The sequence below is a fragment of the Hippocampus zosterae genome, chromosome 14 (genome assembly GCF_025434085.1).
Source record: "Hippocampus zosterae strain Florida chromosome 14, ASM2543408v3, whole genome shotgun sequence".
NCBI lineage: Eukaryota > Metazoa > Chordata > Actinopteri > Syngnathiformes > Syngnathidae > Hippocampus > Hippocampus zosterae.
In genome coordinates this window covers 15,116,174-15,137,889 of record NC_067464.1, presented here as the reverse complement: position 1 = coordinate 15,137,889, position 21,716 = coordinate 15,116,174, and the positions used below count along the sequence as shown (strand labels likewise).

The 21,716-nt window shown below is 44.0% G+C and overlaps 1 protein-coding gene across 1 annotated transcript in view; it reads left to right on the top strand.

The window, feature by feature from the left end:
• Positions 1 to 21,716, top strand: part of setd3 (SET domain containing 3, actin histidine methyltransferase) — a 71,495-nt gene that overhangs the window by 19,602 nt on the left and 30,177 nt on the right. The window contains exons 3-4 of the mRNA XM_052085759.1: positions 11,697 to 11,789; positions 20,920 to 21,068. Coding sequence (XP_051941719.1) covers positions 11,697 to 11,789; positions 20,920 to 21,068 — 242 coding nt within the window. The remainder of the gene's footprint in view (positions 1 to 11,696; positions 11,790 to 20,919; positions 21,069 to 21,716) is intronic.

Here is a 21,716-nt window from a genome sequence, read left to right as displayed (position 1 = left end):
TCGAAGATCTACTTTTTGATCAACTAACCTCACGGGATCTACCCTTACCGGCACGCGCACGCACACACACACACAAATTTAAGATTTACCTGCTTTATTTTATTTTTTAAATATTTTTTTGTGAAAATGAGACTGATTAGTGTGCAGTGTATATTAACACAAAAAATATATTACTAACATGTACAAAGACACACAAATGGTTGTTTTTTTTTTCTTCTCGACACTCCTCGGATCTACTTGGGACCTGTCTTAGATCTACCAGTAGATCAGGATCTACCTAATGGGCACCCCTACTCTAAATTGTCTCTAGGTGTGAGTGTGGGTGGGCGTGGATGGTTGTTCATCTCTTTGTGCCCTGCGTTTGGCTGGCAACTAATTCAGGGTGTCCCCCGCCTACTGCCCAAAGACAGCTGGGATAGGCTCCAGCACCCCCCGCGACCCGAGTGAAGATCAAGTGGTTTGGATAATGGATGGATAGAAGGATAGATATAGATACACGTTGCAGCTCCGAAAAAGGAGAGCTGTGGTGTTGGTTTTTTAAAACATACATTTAAAACATTTATGCTTTTAACAGTTTCCACAAATGCAGACACGTCTGTGTCTGACTCCGTGCCTTCTCTCTTCTCGTTGGACTCGAGAGGCGTTCAAAGACGGCCTTAGAAAAACTGATCACTTCACTGACACTAAGAAAAGCGAAAATAATGCACCAAAACAAAAAATCAAGCAAGCAAATTACAACATAATTTCTATGGGGGCGTTTGTGAACACACAACAAAGGAATGAATAACAAACAATTCTGAGATAGTCCAGTCTCTTTCATACACAAAGCATCTTCTTTTTGCGGCTCCAGACACAATCTTTTGGGTTTATTATTTATTATTATTTTTTGTCCAATCTGGCTCTTTCAACATTTTGGGTTGCCGACCCCTGTTTTAGATGTAGGTAATGCAATGGAATATTGAGTACGAGTATGAGAGTATTGTCATACATGTGCTGAAGTGTGTGCTTACGTACTGCCTGTACATACTATATGCTGTAGGCATATGTGCAGTTGAATAGGTCTATATGTAGAATTTTTTTCCTTTTCTTTTCGTTTCGGGACATACGCTATAATCAGGAGTGCCAAACTGATTTTTGTCGCGTGCCACTTTGGAGTTACATCTTCCCTCGGAGGGCCATTAAGACGGTGAAACCGAATGATGTTCAATCATCCCATCATATTTATCACTTGTACACACCAAAAAAATAAAAAATAATGGCTCGCTAATTTTGAAATCTGTCAAGTATTTTTTCAATGATTGGTCAAGTGAGTGTATACAGTGTAAGAAAATTACAGACAGATATGTGTGTGTGCGTGTACATATATATGTACACACACACACAATTATATATATATATAAATATTAGAGCTGTCAAACGATTAAAATATTTAATCTAATTAAAAATGCAATTGTCATAATTAACTCAAATGAACTAAAAAATTAATCGTGATTACTCACATATTTTTTATGTTTTCTGAATTTCCTTTTACATTTTTTGTCCTATTTTTCCCATTTTAATGCTCTCATCAACTTGGAATCATGAATCAGTTTTCTATGTGCCAAAGGCAAATATTTCCTGAAATTATTTCAATTTTCAATTTTACATGAACATTTTTCACTTGGAGCAGTTGTTCACACATAATCTCTCACACAATATTACTGTCCATCAACAACAGTGAAAAAAAATATTTTGTCACACAACAGCTGCTTTAACAGCTTTTTTAATTAAATCAAAACAGAGCAATATAACATTATAAAGTGCACATCTAAGGTAAACTAGTACTCAGCCTATAGTGGATTTAAACACCATGGTTGCATACTTCGTTTTTCTCAAGTTTGCTTTGAACACAGCAGTCTGTTTCTGTATGTTTGTTGGAGAATAACGAGACCCCGGACACCAGTGTTCGTTATGTGCCGCTGTATTCAAAACTCACAAAACTGGCGGCCGTACAAACAAGCGCAAGCATTCCCCCGTGCTGCTGGGGCAAACCATTCTCAAAGAGGGGGGTTTCACTCCCCCTAACAAAGTCAGGCTATTTTGATTATGTTGGTACTTCTTGCGCGGAAGTCTCTCTACGGGTTTTGTGTCTACCTCATTTCGGATGACTACACTTGGTTCGATGACAACACTGGAGACGTTTTATTTTCGCTAGGTTGCTACCACTGCAACGCTGAACTTTCGTTGTCATGTCACCGCCTCTGCGCACCGTCACTGTCAGACTAACACAGAGAAGCTCCACCCGATCTATTTATATGGACACGGAACGCTGTAACCTTCCACACAAAATAGTTCCAAACAAGTAACAATCGCGTCAGTGGCATACATCGTATACCTGTATGATACACACAGAGAGAAGAACAGGTAACTTTGATCTTGTCAGTGGAGCGATCTGGCAACTTTTTTAAAAGTAAACTTTCCATTCATAAACTCTTTAAGTATCCGTTTTCGGTGTCTCGCGCTGCCATGGCTGGCAAAACAGACATGGGCGTGGACTTCTGCAGCGCGCTTGTTGTTTTGTTCTGGTGTATTTATAGTGCAACGAAACATCCGCTTGTGACGTGTGCCGCGTTAATCTCGCGAGAAAAAATTTAATCCCGTTAAAATTCATTTAAATTAATGCCAATAAAAACGCGCTAAACTTGACAGCTCTAATAAATATATATATAAATGGGCTACTGGAACAAAGCGGAGATGGACGAGATGCGATAACATGGCTCTGTCGGAATGCTACTACTCAAGCAACCCTAGTCAGAGGGGTTACATGCAGAGAATGTGGGCTGAATGATTAAATCAATTTGTAAATTTCCCCATTGTGGGACGAATAAAGGATATCTTATCTTATCTTATTACTTCGAAACTCGCAGTCACGGTTGACCACGAAACAACTAGTAACTCAGTGTTCCAACATCCACAAACGGCAACTGCTGTCACAACTTGAGATTGATGAGGTACAACCCAGGTTCCATGGTGAAGGGCCCCAGGCTGCCAGATCAGAGGAGGAGGTCATACCAGAGATTGGGAGGCAAGCCCCATTGAATGCAGATGATGAGATTGGGAGGCCAGCCCCAATGAATGAAATGCTGAGCGAGGCAGCAACTGACCTGAAAGCTAAGATCATGGCGAGAATGAAAGCTGGGCAACCTAGAAACCGATTACGGCTATGTGAAGTACCACCTGAAAGTCTCATGGAAAGTGTGAATGCAGCACTGAGGGCAATCCCTACCGTAACGATCACGGAAACCAATGAGCTGATATATGCTTCAGCATCAGTGATCCTTGAGATGCTTGGCTATAAGAGCAACCATGGATGCCATGAGATACGTTACCCACCATGGAAAAGACGGTTGGAGGCTAAGATCAAGGCGGCTCGGAAAGATGTGAGTCAATTGACGGAGGCCCAGAGATGTGTGATGAAAAGGCCGATACCCGAGAGGTACATCCAGATGACCATACATAAAGCACTCGAAACTGCCAAACAAAGGCTCCAAGCCTTGTCCAGCCGCCTAAAGCGGTACACGAAAGAGAATGAAGCCAGACGAATAAACGGGCTGTTCACAACACAACCTGCGAAAGTGTACGCTCAGTGGCAGGGTCCTAACAACAGAGCTGACCCACCAAGACTGGAAACTGAAAGGTACTGGAAAGGCATATGGGAGAAGGAGGTTGCACATAACAGCAGCGCACAATGGCTAGTGACCCTGAGAGAGGAGCACAGCAACCTCCCTGAACAGAACCCAGTTACCATAACAGCGCCAGACATACAGGAAAGAGTCTCAGATATGAAGAGCTGGACAGCACCAGGCCTGGACATAGTCCACACCTACTGGCTAAAGAAACTCACAGCACTCCATGAGCGCCTAGCAGCACAAATGAACCAGCTGCTGAGGGATGAGACTCACCCAGGATGGCTAACCGAAGGGCGAACGATCCTGATCATGAAGGATCCCTCAAAAGGTGCGGTCCCATCCAACAACGGCCAATAACCTGTCTCTCCACAACATGGAAGCTCATGTCAGGCATCATTGCGGCTAAGATAAGTGGACACATGGATCAATACATGAGCGAAGCACAGAAGGGCATTGGTAGGGATACCAGAGGAGCCAAACACCAGCTCCTGGTTGACAGAACAGTCGCACAAGACTGCAGGTCCCGACGTACCAACCTGTGCACAGCCTGGATTGATTACAACAGGGGTGTCCAAACTTTTTGCCAAGGGGGCCAGATTTTATGTGGTAAAATGTCGGGGGGCCGACCTTGGCTGACATTCTTTACATTGAACAACAATATTGTTCAACAAATTTTAGTAAGCCAGTCTGTTTCACATTTCCATTTTTATTTTAATTTCAACAATCTTAAGAATTTCTTTTGGTTCATTTGAAACAGGTATATCACATGCAACTGCTTATTCACTTGACTTTTTCTTAAACAGAAGTCTCCCGAGTGCAAATTGATTGATTTGAAACATAAAATGTATCACCATGACTTTTCAATACTCACAAAACCTTTGACTCGAACAACAGGGAAATGAACAAGCAATACACATATCCACAACTGCAAGGATCATTTGAAATATGACATATCAGTCAATATAAACACGGAGTGATGTCTTGTTAACTTGTGAGTGATGCCCTCTAAGTGTCTAAATGCTATTACTCATTTAGTGAATGCTATTACTCATTTAGCCACTAGAGGGAAGCAGTACTCTATGAAACATCACTCCCCAGTCTACGAGACCTCAGTCAATGCAACACGTGTTCCATTGCGCCCAACCTGCGGGCCAGACGGCACTGATTTTATGACAGGGGCCGAGGGCCGGATGAAATTCGACCGCGGGCCGGATTTGGCCCGAGGGCCGGACTTTGGACATGCCTGGATTACAAGAAAGCCTATGACTCGAGGCCACATACATGTATCAATGAATGCTTGGAGTTGTATAAGGTGAACAGGACCCTAAGAGCCTTCGTTGCGAACTCGATGAGGATGTGAAAAACCACATGTCAGGTTGGTCTAATTTGACACTCGGGAATAACCAAAAGGAGGAGACAGGAGACTCGATTCTGGTACGAGGAGGGAACGAGGAGAAGCGTTCGGTTTCAGTTCTCGGCACGTAACCCTAAAGATCTCCCCCTTCACCTCCTCATTTATTGGGAAAGCTCCTACATAGGTGTGTCCAACCTAAAGGGTGGGGGCTGTTGAACACACACTGAACTTGTTTGACTATGTGTGTGTAATTATGTGACTATGTGTGAGTGCAATTTATGTACATGTGTGCAAATGTCACATAAACATCACGTTGCAGCTGGTGTTGATGTCTCCATTCACTGTTCACCCTTGCTCAGTGTTTAGTCTTAACAGTTATCTCTTCCCAACCACGTCCTCGGAAAGGTGGTTGCGACCCTAACCTTTCACACAGTACAGGAAGCAAAAGTGATCATATAATGAATAATATATAATGATTATAGATGTGAGTAAATAATAAAGGATATATCTTTATTGAAAGCATAAGCGTTCTTCATTGCAGGCAAAGCCAACTAATGATTGCAAGCATAAGCGTTCTTCTTTGCAAGCAAAATCAAACTATCATGACAGGCAGAAGCATTCTTCTTTGCGAGCATAAATTGACGACGCGAGAATCAATCGAATAATACGCGAATGTATGATTACTAAAAAATAATAAATCCAACACCACACTTGAAGCCAATGGCAAGCCACTTACCCAAGTGTCCAGCAAATGTGGCATATACCAAGGTGATGCACTCTCCCCACTGCTGTTCTGCATAGGACTGAACCCCCTAAGCCAGGGGTGTCCAAACTTTTTGCCAAGGGGGCCATATTTTATGTGGTAAAATGTCGGGGGGCCGACCTTTGCTGACATTCTTTACATTGAACAACAATATTGTTCAACACATTTTAGTAAGCCAGTCTGTTTCACATTTCCATTTTTATTTTAATTTCAACAATCTTAAGAATTTCTTTTGGTTCATTTGAAACAGGAATTTGAAATATGACATATCAGTCAATATAAACACGGAGTGATGTCTTGTTAACTCGTGAGTGATGCCCTCTAGTGTCTAAATGCTATTACTCATTTAGTGAATGCTATTACTCATTTAGCCACTAGAGGGAAGCAGTACTCTATGAAACATCACTCACCAGTCTACGAGACCTCAGTCAATGCAACACGTGTTCCATTGCGCCCAACCTGCGGGCCAGACGGCACTGATTTTATGACGGGGGCCGAGGGCCGGATGAAATTCGACCGCGGGCCGGATTTGGCCCGCGGGCCGGACTTTGGACATGCCTGCCCTAAGCCAAGTAATCACCAAGACAGGCCATGGATACCGCCTCAGAAATGGAGCTACAATCAGTCACCTCCTCTACATGGATGACATAAAGCTGTATGCTAAGAGCGAAAGGGACATGGACTCCCTGATCCACACGACCAGGATCTACAGCAGCGACATCGGGATGTCATTCGGGCTTGAGAAATGTAGTCGGATGGTGACTAAGAGAGCAAAGGAAGTCCGCACTGAAGGGCTCTCACTCCCTGAAGGAACAATAGCAGACATTGAGGACAGGTACAAGTGCCTCTGTATCCCACAAGCCAATGGCAACCTCGAACTGGCAACAAGGAAAGCGGCTACGGCCAAATACCTCCAGCGAGTGAGGCAAGTCCTAAGAAGCGAGCTCAATGGCAAGAATAAGACCCGGGCAATAAACAGCTATGCCCTGCCAGTAATCAGATACCCTGCAGGAATAATAAGGTGGCCAAAGGAAGAGATTCAGACCACGGATGTTAGGACCCGAAAGCTCCTAACCATGCATGGAGGGTTCCACCCCAAATCCAGCACCCTGAGACTATACGGAAGCCGAAAGGAAGGAGGCCAGGGACTAGTGAGTGTGAGAGCCACTGTCCAGGATGAAACATCCAAGCTCCATGAATACATCAAGGAGAAGGCTCCAACGGATGACGTACTCAGAGAATGTCTCAGACAATGGGGAACAGAAGATGAGGTGCTGGAAGAGGGACCATCATGGGAGGACAAGCCCCATGTACCACCGGACCATAACTGAAGTGGCCGATCTCAAGAAGTCCTATCAGTGGCTAGAGAGGGCTGGCCTGAAGGACAGCACAGAGGCACTCATCCTGGCTGCTCAGGAGCAGGCCCTAAGCACCAGAGCCATTGAGGCCCAGATATACCACACCAGACAAGACCCAAGGTGTAGGTTGTGCAAAGAGGCACCTGAGACGATCCAACACATAACTGCAGGGTGTAAGATGCTGGCAGGGAAAGCCTACATGGAACGCCATAACCAGGTGGCTGGCATAGTCTACCGAAAGTGGATGTAGCGGTCCCAAATGATGGAAAAATCAGAAAGAAGGAACACGAGAAACTCGAGAAATACCAAGGGCTCAGAGAGGCGCTGGGGAGAGCGTGGAAGGTAAAGGTGACAGTCGTGCCTGTGGTGGTCGGAGCACTCGGGGCAGTGACCCCCAAACTAGATGAGTGGTTGCAACAGATCCCGGGAACAACATCTGACATCTCAGTCCAGAAATGTGCAGTGCTGGGAACAGCAAGGATACTGTGCAGAACCCTCAAGCTTCCTGGCCTCTGGTAGAGGATCCGAGCTGAATGAGGGACAGACACCACCCGAGGGTGGGTGAGACGAGGATTGATCCATTTTATATTATATATATATATATATATATATATATATATATATATATATATATATATATATATATATATATATATAAAATGGATCATACCCTATTATTTGCTTCCAAATCTTGAAATGGCCTCGCTCCTCGATCCCTACACACCTGCCTGGTGCGTGCCTCAGGTCTGCGGGCCAGACATTATTAGAGGTACCAAGAATAAAGCGAAGTTTAAGAGGGGACCGAGCCTTTTCCCTTGCTGGTCTCTCTCTTTGGAATGACCTCCCACTGAACGTTCGGCAAGCCCCCTCTTCTTTAAAAGTCATCTCAAAACTCATTTGTATTTTTGGGCATTTCACACGGCATGACTCAGACTTGATTTTTAGTTTTAGGCTTTCTACTGTCTTCGTTATTTATTGATTTAGTTGTTTATTGATGTATTTATGATATTTGCTCCATGTCCAGCACTTGGTATAGAGCAGGGCTCTATAAGCACAGTTGAGTTGAGTTGAGAATTAATATTAGCCAAGTTAAAATACTCAAAGAACAAGGGATAGGGCGAGATAAGTTTTACTTCTTCCGACTTCCTTTAAACATGTAAACTGTGCTGAATGAGGACTGTTTAAAACTTTTTTTTTTACTTTTGACCAAATTTCTGATATCTGTTTATATGTTTAATAAACAAACAGTCAATAACAAATAATTGTCTACCCATGAATGTACTCTTTCATGATGCAACTGGCCTAACCAGTTCAACTACAATTGATTCAATGTCAGTCTGTCAACTAGAGCAGTCCAGTTGCGATCAATTCGATGACATTAGAACAAATGAGTCATCACATACCAGCAGCTTCTTGAAACTATTTCACTCTGTAGCTCTAATCATCGTAGTGGTCCTCCATCTTTCGAACCCAACACTTGGATAGCTCTGGTATTTACAGGAAATCCTTGTGACATCATTTTGTTATTCATCTCTTCATATAAACACAAAGCCTTGTGACATAACCATTCATCAGAGACAATTTCCAGACAATCTCATTTTTGGCCTCACACAGGTGTGGTTCCGAAATGAATTTTAGACTTGGAACAGTGAAAGCACTGATTCTGAAATAAAAATAAATAAATAAATGAAAAGTAGTTGAAAAAGAATATAAAATCTGGAAAAACTCATCCTTTGGAATTTTAGGGTCACAGTTTGAGTCCTTCTGGGAAAAAAAAGATATTGGAGAGATGGTAGTCTCCTCACTTTACTTTTGAAGTGTCCTTAATTAAGCAAAGCACCAAATGCCTGATTCCCCCCACCCCTCAACTTCCATGCCCAAATAATGAAAATGTAACGAGTATCAAAATTTATTAAAGTTAGGGTTTTTTACTTCATAAAAACTAACAAGTAATAAAACATGTAAACAAAGAGCAAAAAATGTAATTTGATTAGATTATTAACCAGCACTGTAGCACAAAACTTTAAACAATTACTCTACAGTGTATAATGATCAAAAACAGTTAATTCACTCTCAAGTTAATTTTATTATACAGTACATATGCGTGAAGTTATTGTTTGCAGTTACTTGCCGCACTATTCCTAATGCCAATTACTGAGTGCATCATAATTTCAGAAATGTGGTTATTGCAACTATCCCACATTACAATGTGTTCACTTCTCACACACATTCAACTCATTGACTTATATGTACAGCAATGACTTTATCACTCATAATGTTTCATAAGTGAAATGCATGCATGATGATATTTTTGTTTATCATCCCCAGGAAAATGTGCCAGAAATGTATGTAATGATCATTATAATGATATTGGAAGTTTGGCTGGAATTATATTGATAATTATTACATGACTGATGTTCAACAATACAATTATAAATGTTTTACTTTTCCCTTGAGGGACGATAACTATAATGAATGCAGTATAAATACATCTTATATTTTACTACTGTTGATCATGATAATTCTAAACACTATTTTGAGTAATTTGAAACTCTGCCCCCGAAATGTGGTGCATAAGTGCTGTTGAACGGTCTGCGGCTGGATAGATTTAAGGCTTGAGGAGCCGACGATGAGAAGAAATGAGCGTTAGCGCGGAGCGCCGATGCGGATTTGGAACTGGGAGTTGCGGCTTGGAGTTTGAAGTGGATTACGTGGGTCAGGAGAAGTGAACTAATCTCTTTTCGTCAATGGATGCTACAGCTTTGTGTTTGCTTTCAAAACTTAGCTTGTAGCAGACGTGTGCACATTTTCGGCATGACGTCTCTGATCCACTGGTGAAAGGACACTTTGATTCTCTCCTATTTCATCTATAACTGCTTCAGACAACAAAATGTATGCAGAAAAGTGGTGAAGATTGCACGACTGACTGTGTCCTATGTGTTGTGTTATTTTTGTTATTTTGACCTCAAAATAACAAACAGCCGCGAGAGTGGCTGCCTTTTCAGCAGCTCCCATATTTTTTTGTTCTACTTCTTCCTTTCATAACTTTGCTGCTGTGAATTAGGGATTTCTCCATTGCGAGACTAATAAAGGTTTTCTTATCTGATTTTATAAAATTCATACTACAATGCTAATACAATAATGTCCCTCCATTGTGTGGGTTACATTCCGACCCACTCTCCCCACCCCATCGACTCACAGTTCCACATATGCATCGGCGCATTGCGCTGGCGCTCCTTTCTTCTCATTGTCGGCTCCACAAGCATCCTTCCATTCAGTCGCAGACTGTCCAACAGCACCGACCTTTCCGCGGAACAAAGCGGGGCTGTGAAAATGCTGCCCATGACAGTTGCAAAACACAAGCACCCCTGGGGCTGTCCAGCAACGACAGTCAAATGGCACCGACATTCCTCCCAATCAAAATCTGTGCTGGAACACGCGTGCTGCCAAGAAGGCGCAACCACCAAGCACAGATTCTTCCCCTTGGATGAATGATGTGGCCAAAAAATGCTGAAAGCAATCCACATTGGGTCCACACGACAGTGGAACCTCGACTGACGAACGTCTCTTCATACGAAATTTACGAAACGTCTCAACAGGAAAATATTGCCTCTATTTACGAAAGAAATTTCAAGATACGAAAGGTAAAAAATACAGGATGGGCTGCTACTCGCAGCTCTGCGTTTCCTGAACGCAACATACTAGCTGCTCTGCCATTGGCTATTACAGAGTATCATCCTGGCCTCCCAGTGGCTGAGAGAGCCCTCTCACCGTATGTGTCTATCTGTGTAGATAGAGAGATATGTGCCTATGTAGCGTCCACGTCATTCGCCCCTCGGGCCATGAGGCGTTCCGATAGTTTTTATATAAGTATTAATGACTCATAAAAGGTGTTCACCAGTCAGGAGATCGCTCACTATGCTGATGTTTGGTTTGCCTTGGACATTTTCGAAGGGTTAGTCAAAGCCGACAAAAGCAAACGTCCTTTAGATTAGTTCTTGACAAAACGCCAGGCAAAAAACGCTTCTGAGAGAAAACATAAACTAAAGAGGGCAAAAAAACAATGAAGACTTGTTTAGTTAGTTAAAATTAAAATTTTAGTTAAAATTTCTGAATCTCTCGTTCAGAAATTTCATCCAGAACATATTAATTTTGTAAGTAGAGGTACCACTGTATTCAAATACACTCTTGGCATGTTTTCATGGCATTTATGACACTTTTATTTTTAGGGTCTCTGAACGCAATTTGAAAACAACACAAACACTTTTAAACAGTATCTTGACAGACATCATGAACAATTGATAACATATTGACTGACATTATAGAAACGCCTGTAAAAACTCTTTAGTCGGCCCACAAAAAAAATGACTTGCAATGTAGTGGTAGTATTCTGCATGTTTTGATAATATTAAAAAATACACCAACTCGGATTGACAATTTGGAAAAAATGAACCCAACACTGTCAAATAATTTCGAACGAAGTGAAAAGAGTTAATGACAGAGACAATATGCTGTGTGGTGTCCATGTTTTAATAGTTTTTTTTTTCCCCCAGAGTGCAGCAGTGAAGCCCCGTCTGCCAATGAAGAGTGGGAGGAATATGTTCAAATTAAAAGCTTGGTGGAGAAGATCCGCAAAAAACAGAAGGGTAATTTGTCTTTCGCCGTGGACTTTTCATCTGTGTGAAAGCTTTTGTGCATTTGATTGGTTGTAATTTGTGACACCACATTTATTTATTTATTCCATTGGGACAGTGCACAGTAATAAACAGTATAAATGCACTGGACTTCGCATAAATGCTAGTTTTCAGCCGCAGTCCAAAGGCAGGTTTCTAAAATAGCCTAGTCGGACACTTAAAACTTTTAAATCACGATTACAGAAATAAGAACCAATTAGGTAAGACATCATAAAACAGACAAGACAAAAACAGTACTCAATTACAAGACAATAGACCAGGACAGATAAATCACTTTCAGCTACAAGTTTGCTTCATCTTCATTTATATAGCACTTTCACAACAGCTGCAGCTGTAAGAAAGCACTTTACAAAACAGTTAATATAAAATAATATAACACAACACATAACATAAAATACACACAGTCATACATTCTTCACCACTTCTCCCTGCATACGCTTTGTTGTTGAAAGCAGTTTGAGATGAAAGTGTCCTTTCACCAGTGGATCAGAGACGTCATGCTCAAAATGTGCACATGTTGGCGACAAGCTAAGTTTGAAAGTAAACAAGAAGCTGTGGCATCCATCGACGAAAGAAAGAGATTGGTTCACTTCTCCTGTGCCATCGAAATCTGTTCCAAGCGGGGACTCTCAGTTCCAAATACGCATCTGCGCTCCGTTCCGACGCACCTCTTTCCTCATCCGTGACTCCTCAAGCCATCCATCCAATCGGACCCGCACAGACCGTCCAATAGCGCCGGCATCTCCGGTAAACAAAACAGGGCTGTGATAAATACTGCCCATTACAGACACTAAAAACACAAGTGCCCTGGGGCTGTCCAGTCACGACAGTCAAGTAGAGCCGACGTTCCTGCCAATCAAATTCAGCGCTGGTTCATGCGTGCTGCTGAGAAGGCGCAACCACCAGGCACAGATTCTTATCCTTTGACGAATGTCGGGTCCACACGAAGTAACAACAAACACCGTGTGACAAAACAAAAGACAAAAACAATGACAACAACAAAAAATCCAAAGCTCTTGAAGAGCACTTGCCGACTACTGTCAAATAGGGCGCCATCTTGGATTTACATCATGAGACCGCAGCTCATTTTTTAAATCACTGCAAAACCAGCGGCAGACTCACCACTCTTGAAGTCCTCACGCAGAACCCTGCACGTTGCAAGTGTGCACTGTGCTAAGGTTGCACAATATATGGGGTGGGGAGTATAGTGTGCATATATAGTATGCATATATAATTTTCTTTAGAAAAATATTTTTCAGTCTTGAAAGGCTATGCAAGACAAACATAGTACTTGAATATTACAATTTTGAGTGAGCTGAATTGTGAAAATAATTAGAAAATGAGGTCTTGCACCACAGGCAACACCTTGAATGCCAGCCATTTTCGAAGATTTTGACCACGCCCACAGAATGTTGTTTGATAGCTCTGTAAACATGGAACCTGTCAAAAAAAAAGATTAGACTCTTTTTTTCATCAGAAACTTTGTATTTCGATGATTTGTCATTCTATACTTATCAGCAGTAAAACATTTACAAAAACACAAATTTTGTCCAAATAATGGCTTGGCTTTTGAGGTGTGATAACAAAGTAATTTGTGATGATTTTATCAGTTTTAACCCCTCAAAATGTTTAGTGGCATCAGACCTATCCATACACAGTTTTTAGTTACCGTATTTTCACGACTATAAGGCGCCATTAAAAGTCTTAAATTTTCTCCAAAATGGACAGGACGCCTTATGGTGCGGAGCGTCCTTTATATGCGCTGAGTTCCAAAATCTGACTGACTGCCGACACGCTGTTTATATAGAGAAAAGGCGGAAGTGACTGTGAAAGAAGTCGGCCAATCAGGGAAGGGTGGGCGTGTATATATACATATATGGAGAGGGAGAGAGAGAGAGAGAGAGAGGGAGAGAGAGGACAGACAAGCTAGTCCGCCAATGGTGAAGGGTGGGCGTGTAAGTGGACGCCTCAAGCCAGTACCAACACTTGTATAGCGTGTGGCAATGTGCATTGTTGCAAAACAACTCCGGTTTTGGTTTCTAAGAACCCCTGAAAATAAATTCGACAAAAAGACACGCCTACGAAGCTCAGTTCAAACTTAAAGCCACCGGTTATGCTTTTGGCATGCGTGCCCATCTCACAGCAGCGGTGAAAAAACAAGTCAAGCAAATGAGCTTGCCGTTATTCTCGGAGGCTTGACTAAAGAACTCCAACCGCTGGACATTGGCATCAACCGGGCGTTCAAAGTAAAGTTGCAAACGGCATGGGAACAATGGATGATCGGTGGCAAACACAACTTTACAAAGAGTGAGAGGCAGCGCTTGGCGAGTTACGCCACAATACGCAACAACGAGAGGGAACGCGGCGTTTTTGATGGATTACGGTACTTGCACAATTGTTCAATTCTTTCTACACACACACGCGCTGCCACCATGTTTCGCTCTGTTTTCATGTTTCGCTCACTTTCAAATGTGGGAAAGCTTCACACGAGAGAAATGTTGACTTTGCTGTTGCTACTCCTTCTTTCCGCTCGGCAATGCGTAGCAACTCACACTAGCATGTGATGCATTCAATGACAACTGAGATGTGCAGTCCTCTGCTTCTGATACAGAGGATGAGGACTTTGATGGATTTCTGGGTGATGATTGATCGAAAAACGTGAGAACATTGTACGATGGCTAAATAAAATACACCCGAACTCAGTTCTGCTTTCGTTGCCTTTTTAAAAACGTGTTTTTATCTTATCTGTATGTCTTGGCATGCTACCGTATGCTTCAAGCTAACGTGTTAGAGTGCGCGCATGCATGCCGTATGTTTAAGCTGGCGTATGTTTTACCACTGTAAAACTGCGGCCATTAGTACGATGCGTCCTGTGTATGTGTAAAATACAGAAATGTCACCCATTAATGAGACTGCGGCCATTAGTACGATGCGTCGAATAGTCGTGAAAATACGGTATTTATTTTTTATGCCTTCTTTCAGCTATAACAGCAGTGGTATGCTCATAGCAAAATAACTATGCTGCATATATGTACGCATCAACGCACACATCCGTGCTGAGTAGAGGTAAGATCGCACCCAAAATAATCCAGACCGACTCGACCTGGCCCGGCCCGCGGGTATAAAAGCCCGATCCGGCCTGAGCCCGACCAATTAACTTAATTAGCAGGCCCGAGCCCGAAGCAAACCCAAAATATTTTATTTGTGAGGAGTCGGGAGGAGAAGGGGTGATTTATGATAACAAATTAAAGCCTGTCTTTTGTAACGAAATCTAAGTTAAATAAGACTGTATAAACATTTACAGCTTTTATATTTCTGTTTTTTCCCATGGGCTCACCACCCATGAGAGGGGCCCAAGGGGTCGGGTGCAATGTGAGCTGGGCGGCAGCCAAAGGCGGGGACCCTGGCGGTCCGATCCTCGGCTGCAGAAGCTAGCTCTTGGGACATGGAATGTCACCTCTCTGGCAGGGAAGGAGCCCGAGCTGGTGTGTGAGGCAGAGAATTTCCAACTGGATATAGTCGGACTTGCCTCCACACACAGCCTGGGTTCTGGTACCAGTTCTCTCGAGAGGGGCTGGACTCTCTTCCACTCTGGAGTTGCTCACGGTGAGAGGCGCAGAGCAGGTGTGGGCATACTCATTGCCCCCCAGCTCAGTGCCTGTACATTGGGGTTCACACCAGTAGACGAGAGGGTTGCCTCCCTCTGCCTTCGGGTGGGTGGACGGGTCCTGACTGTTGTTTGTGCATATGCACCAAACAGCAGCTCAGCATACCCACCCTTTTTGGAGTCCTTGGAGGGTGTGCTGGAGAGTACTCCTGCTGGGGACTCCCTTGTTCTGCTGGGGGACTTCAATGCTCACGTGGGCAACGACAGTGAGACCTGGACGGGCGTGATTGGGAGGAACGGCCCCCCCGATCAGAACTCGAGTGGTGTTTTGTTATTGGACTTCTGTGCTCGCCACGGATTGTTCATAACGAACACCTTGTTCAAACATAAGGGTGTCCATATGTGCACTTGGCACCAGGACAGCCTTGGCCGCAGTTCGATGATCGACTTTGTAGTTGTATCATCGGATTTGCGGCCGCATGTTCTGGACACTCGGGTGAAGAGAGGGGCGCAGCTGTCAACTGATCACCACCTGGTGGTGAGTAGGCTCCGATGGTGGGGGAAGATGCCGGTCCGTCCTGACAGACCCAAACGTATTGTGAGGGTTCGTTGGGAGCGTCTGGCGGAATCCCCTGTCAGAAAGAGTTTCAACTCCCACCTTCGACAGAGCTTTTCCCATGTCCCGGGGGGACATTGAGCCCGAGTGGACCATGTTCCGTGCTTCTATTGTTGAGGCGGCCAATCTGAGTTGTGGCCGTAAGGTGGTTGGTGGCTGTCGTGGCTGCAACCCCCGTACTCGCTGGTGGACACCAGCAGTAAGGGATGCCGTCAAGCTGAAGAAGGAGTCCTATCGAGCCTTTATGGTCTGTGGGACCCCAGAGGCAGCTGACGGGTATCGACTGGCCAAGCGGAACGCGGCTTCAGTGGTCACCGAGGCAAAAACCAGAGCGTGGGAAGAGTTTGGTGAGGCCATGGAAGCCGACTTCCGGACGGCTTCGAGGAAATTCTGGTCCACCATACGACGTCTCAGGAGGGGGAAGCAGTGCACCACTAACACTGTGTACAGTGGGGATGGGGCGCTGCTGACTTCGACTCGGGACGTTGTGAACCAGTGGGCAGAGTACTTCGAAGACCTCCTCAACTCCATCAACACGTCTTCCTTGGGGGAAGCAGAGCCCGGGGACTCTGAGGTGGGCTCTCCTATCTCTGTGGCTGAAGTCACCGATGTGGTTAAAAAGCTCCTCGGTGGGAAGGCCCCAGGGGTGGATGAGATCCGCCCGGAGTTCCTCAAGGCTCTGGATGTTGTGGGGCTGTCCTGGTTGACACACCTCTGCAACATCGCGTGGTCAACAGGGAGAGTGCCTCTGGATTGGCAGACCGGGGTGGTAGTTCCTCTTTTTAAAAAGGGGGACCGGAGGGTGTGTTCCAACTATAGAGGGATCACACTCCTCAGCCTCCCTGGTAAGGTCTATTCAGGGGTGCTGGAGAGGAGTCTCCGTCAGGAAGTCGAGCCTCAGATTGAGGAGGAGCAGTGTGGTTTTCGTCCCAGCCGTGGAACAGTGGACCAGCTCTACACCCTTAGCAGGGTCCTCGAGGGTATGTGGGAATTCGCCCAACCAGTCTACATGTGTTTTGTGGACTTGGAGAAGGCGTTTGACCGTGTCCCTCGGGGAGTTCTGTGGGGGGTGCTTCGAGGGTATGGGGTACCGAACCCCCTGATACGGGCTGTTCGATCACTATACCACCAATGTCAGAGTTTGGTTCGCATTGCCGGCAGTAAGTCGGAATCGTTTCCAGTGGGGGTAGGACTCCGCCAAGGCTGCCCTTTGTCACAGATTCTGTTCATAACCTTTATGGACAGAATTTCTAGGCGCAGCCGAAGCGTTGAGGGGGTCCGTTTTGGGGGCCTCAGTATTGCATCCCTGCATTTTGCAGATGATGTGGTGCTGTTGGCTCCTTCAAACGGGGCTCTCCAACTCTCGCTGGAGCGTTTCGCAGCCGAGTGTGAAGCGGTTGGGATGAAGATCAGCACCTCCAAATCTGAAACCATGGTCCTCAGTCGAAAAAGGGTGGAGTGCCCCCTCCGGGTTGGGGAGGAGATCTTGCCCCAAGTGGAGGAGTTCAAGTATCTTGGGGTCTTGTTCACGAGTGGGGGCAGAAGGGAGCGGGAGATTGACAGGCGGATCGGTGCAGCGTCTGCTGTGATGCGGACGTTGTATCGGTCTGTCGTGGTGAAGAAGGAGCTGAGCCAAAGGGCGAAGCTCTCAATTTACTGGTCGATCTACGTTCCAACCCTCATCTATGGTCACGAGCTATGGGTCGTGACCGAAAGAACGAGATCCCGGTTACAAGCGGCCGAAATGAGTTTTCTCCGCAAGGGTGTCCGGGCTCTCCCTTAGAGATAAGGTGAGAAGCTCGGTCATCCGGGAGGGGCTCAGAGTCGAGCCGCTTCTCCTCCGCTTCTCCTCCATATCGAGAGGAGCCAGATGAGGTGGCTTGGGTATCTTATTCGGATGCCTCCTGAGCGCCTCCCCGGTGAGGTGTTCCGGTCATGCCCCACCGGGAGGAGACCCCGAGGAAGACCCAGGACACGCTGGAGAGACTATGTCACCCAACTTGCCTGGGAACGACTCGGGATCCCCCGGGGAGAGCTGGACGAAGTAGCTAGGGAGAGGGAAGTCTGGGCTTCCCTGCTAAAGCTGTTGCCCCCGCGACCCGGCTCCGGATAAGCGGTAGATGATGGATGGATGGATGGATGGATATTTCTGTTTCTGCAGATGGTATATTCACAGATAATTTTGCATCATTGACGGATTTTTTAAAGAGTTGACGGGGAAAATTTAAGGCCGTCCGTCAATTTGATGGGTTGAAAATTGGGCCACAAACCACAGCAGCAGTACGTCCTTAAGAAACTAGCGCGGCACTTTAAGAGCGAGAAGCAGAGACAAAGAAGAACAATGATGGGTGGATCATAGACAGAGACAGGAAGGAGAGCTTTGAATTGTCACTGCAAGAGTTTAGTACAGGACGTGTTGTGATGAGGCGATGAATGTTTTTGCGAACCGCGGTCTCTCGTTGCCAAAACTTATTCACAGCCTCGAAACGCCTCAGCGCACTGTGATGTTTGGGTAGCAACATCACAGTGAGTTGACAAAATACTGATTAAATCACGGTGTTTCTTGCCCATCATGGACAACGCTACTAGCTCTGACACTTAACAGGGCATTACGCACTCATCCAGACATCTACGTCCAAGTTTCAACACTTTTCTTTTTGAAAATTTCATGATCTGCAATTTGTAGTTCAATTTATCCCATTGTATTTTTGGCAGGAAAAAATGCAAGACTTCTTAAGGTTAAAATCATCTACATACTTTTATGAATATGATAAATGTATTTGCACAACAAAATAACACTGAAACACAGAATAAGAGGCCAGACAAAGAGAGATCTTGATGCACATTTGCTTAATTACGCGGAGAAATACTGCAGCCCGCTAGGCTTTAAATAGAATACAGACACTCCCTGACTTACGAACATTCGAGTTACGAACAACGGTACATACGGACATTTTCGTGGGTATGTCGAAAAATGTTCGGACAGAGATGCTGCAAGTTAGATTTTGTATTGCGCACCTTTTCCGAGTAGTGCTTCTTTCCGCCACTAATACCGACGTGAGGCGTTGTGAGAGGAGGAGGAGGAGGAGGAGGAGGAGGAGGAGGAGGAGGAGGAGGAAACGCCTGTCCCCATGAAGAAATTCGAGACAGAACTCTTGGCCGAGGGGTTTCCGCTCATTGATAAAGCCATCACACTCTTCGAGCAGCAAGACCCAAATTTTGAACATTGCACAAAGGTTGCAAATCAAATGAATGATGCCAGACAGTGCTACTGCATCATTTATGATGAGAAAAAGAAGAAAACGGTGCAGTCGTTGTTAGATCGCTTCTTTCGGCCAGTTTCTACTACACCCTCCAAGGAAGATACTTGTCGACCCTCATCTTCTTCTCCTGGACCCTCAACTTCTTCCTTTATTGATGTTACGGAGGAAGAAGTAACTCTTGAAGCCCATTCCAGCGACGTGGACCCTCTCGGCCCCATGATATAAAATCCTCCTCTTCCTTCTACTCCCCCTCCATCATCTCCTTAAGCCTTTGAGTACATATTCCAAAAGTAAGTTAAACTTAATTTTATTATACTTATATAAACCTTAAACATACTTGTATAAGCCTTAAACATACTGTACATTCCATACAAAATATAGCACTATACCTTACGAACGATTGTTCTGAACATATCTCGTTCGTAAGTTGGGGAGCGTCTGTAATGCAAATAAAATAAATCGGAAAAGATATATTGATTCATTCATCTTCCGAACCGCTTTATCCTCACTAGGGTGCTGGAGCCTATCCCAGCTGTCTCCGGGCAGTCGGCAGGGTAACCCGGAATTGGTTGCCAGCCAATCGCAGGGCCCACAGGGACAAACAACCATGCACGCCCACACTCACACCTAGGGACAATTTTGAGTATTCTATCTACCTGCCGTGCATGTTTTGTAATGCGGGAGGAAACCAGAGCGGGAAAAGATATATGAAATTGTTATTTCTATAGTTTTGTTTCAAGGTAATTTAACAAAAGTTTCAATTTTCGTTATCTGTAATTTGGTCCGAAAATGGAAAATCTAATGAAATGATCAAAGAGCAAGAAAACAGAAACACAATAAATATGCATAAATAAACTAGATAAATAAATACAGTAATCCCTCGTTTATCGCTGTTAATAGGGACCAAAACCACCCGCGATAAACGAAAATCCGCCAGGTAGCGACCCTCCCCCCTTCCATATAGGTACATGTCCATAATATTTATAAGGCCAAATTTAATGGTATACATGCATGTAGAAGTAATTAACATGACGTAATGCTTTATACTAATAGATTTAATCATGTATAATTTAGGTTAGTATATGAATAGCAAAATACAGTAAAACATTTTAAATATTTTGAAAAACATTTTTTAAAAAAATATTTATTTTTTTGTTTAAGTCCACTAAAAGTCTGCAAACGGTCTGCGAGAAGCTGCGAAAGTCAGCAAAACAACAGCAAGTCACATAGAGTAACATATACAGTACTGTACTACATGTACATGGTTTTTTAATTTTTTTAATGAAAATGTTTGAAAAAATCCGCGATGCACTGCAGCCGCAATAAACTAACTGCGAAATAGCGAAGGATCACTGTAAAGAATAACATTCTTTAATGTTTTGCATCTTTAAGAAGCATTGAAACAAAATAAATAGGAAGATTTTCAGGAACATGCTTTTGGAATAAAAAAAATCGCACTATAGGCCCCTAGCGTAATTGTTAGGGAAACAATTCAAGGGTTTTTCGTGGCATGTTGTGCGCTCCAACACGAGCTAATTGCTTATTTTCTAATTGGAATTTCAAATGACACTAAAATGTTACAGTGTCCTATTCCAGGTGTGTCAGTTATATTTGATGGTTGCCGACACAGCCATTTCCAAGACCTGGTGTCCTGGGCAAAAGCGAATGGGTCTTCCTGTGATGGTCTCCAAATTGCCAACTTTGGAAAAGAAGGCTATGGCCTTCAAGCCACAAGAGATATAAAGGTGAGAATAACTGTGGTGAAGCTTATCAGTTCTTCAGTGATTTGGGATGTCAGAGGCATCTAAGTGCTCATTTCACTTTTTTTGGTTTATTTATTTAAAGAAAGTTCCATCAATATGGCAGCCCCTTATCATGTTGCTACTTTAACCCTGGAGAACCCAAGAGCTCTTTTCTTCTTTGGAAAATGATGAATTATACATGAAATGACTGCTATATGTTCACTGAACACCAAAATATATGTTTATTCCAATATTCAATGTTTTAATCCTAATTTAGAATTAGGGACACATTTACCCTTTGAGATTCAAGGGTAGCATTTGAGTAGCAGAATTTATAGGGGCCAAATTTGACCCCGTGCGTTTTCCAGGGTCAAGCACAATCGATACAGCAACACATGTAATACCACTCGTAGAAAAATAACGAATGTTACAGCAGTTTACTGAATTAATTGAACTTGTTGTGAAAGTCTTATTTGTTTGTGTCTCCACGCTTGTTCAATACTATCCACAGGTGGCCAAGTTACGCTCACCAAAGTAGCCGCCATGAATTAAAGGGCACCTCCACTGGCCCATTTTGAGGTATTGATGGTAAAAAGGAGCAATATTGTAACGCTCGCTGAATAACTGGTACTCCAATTGTCTAGTCTTAGG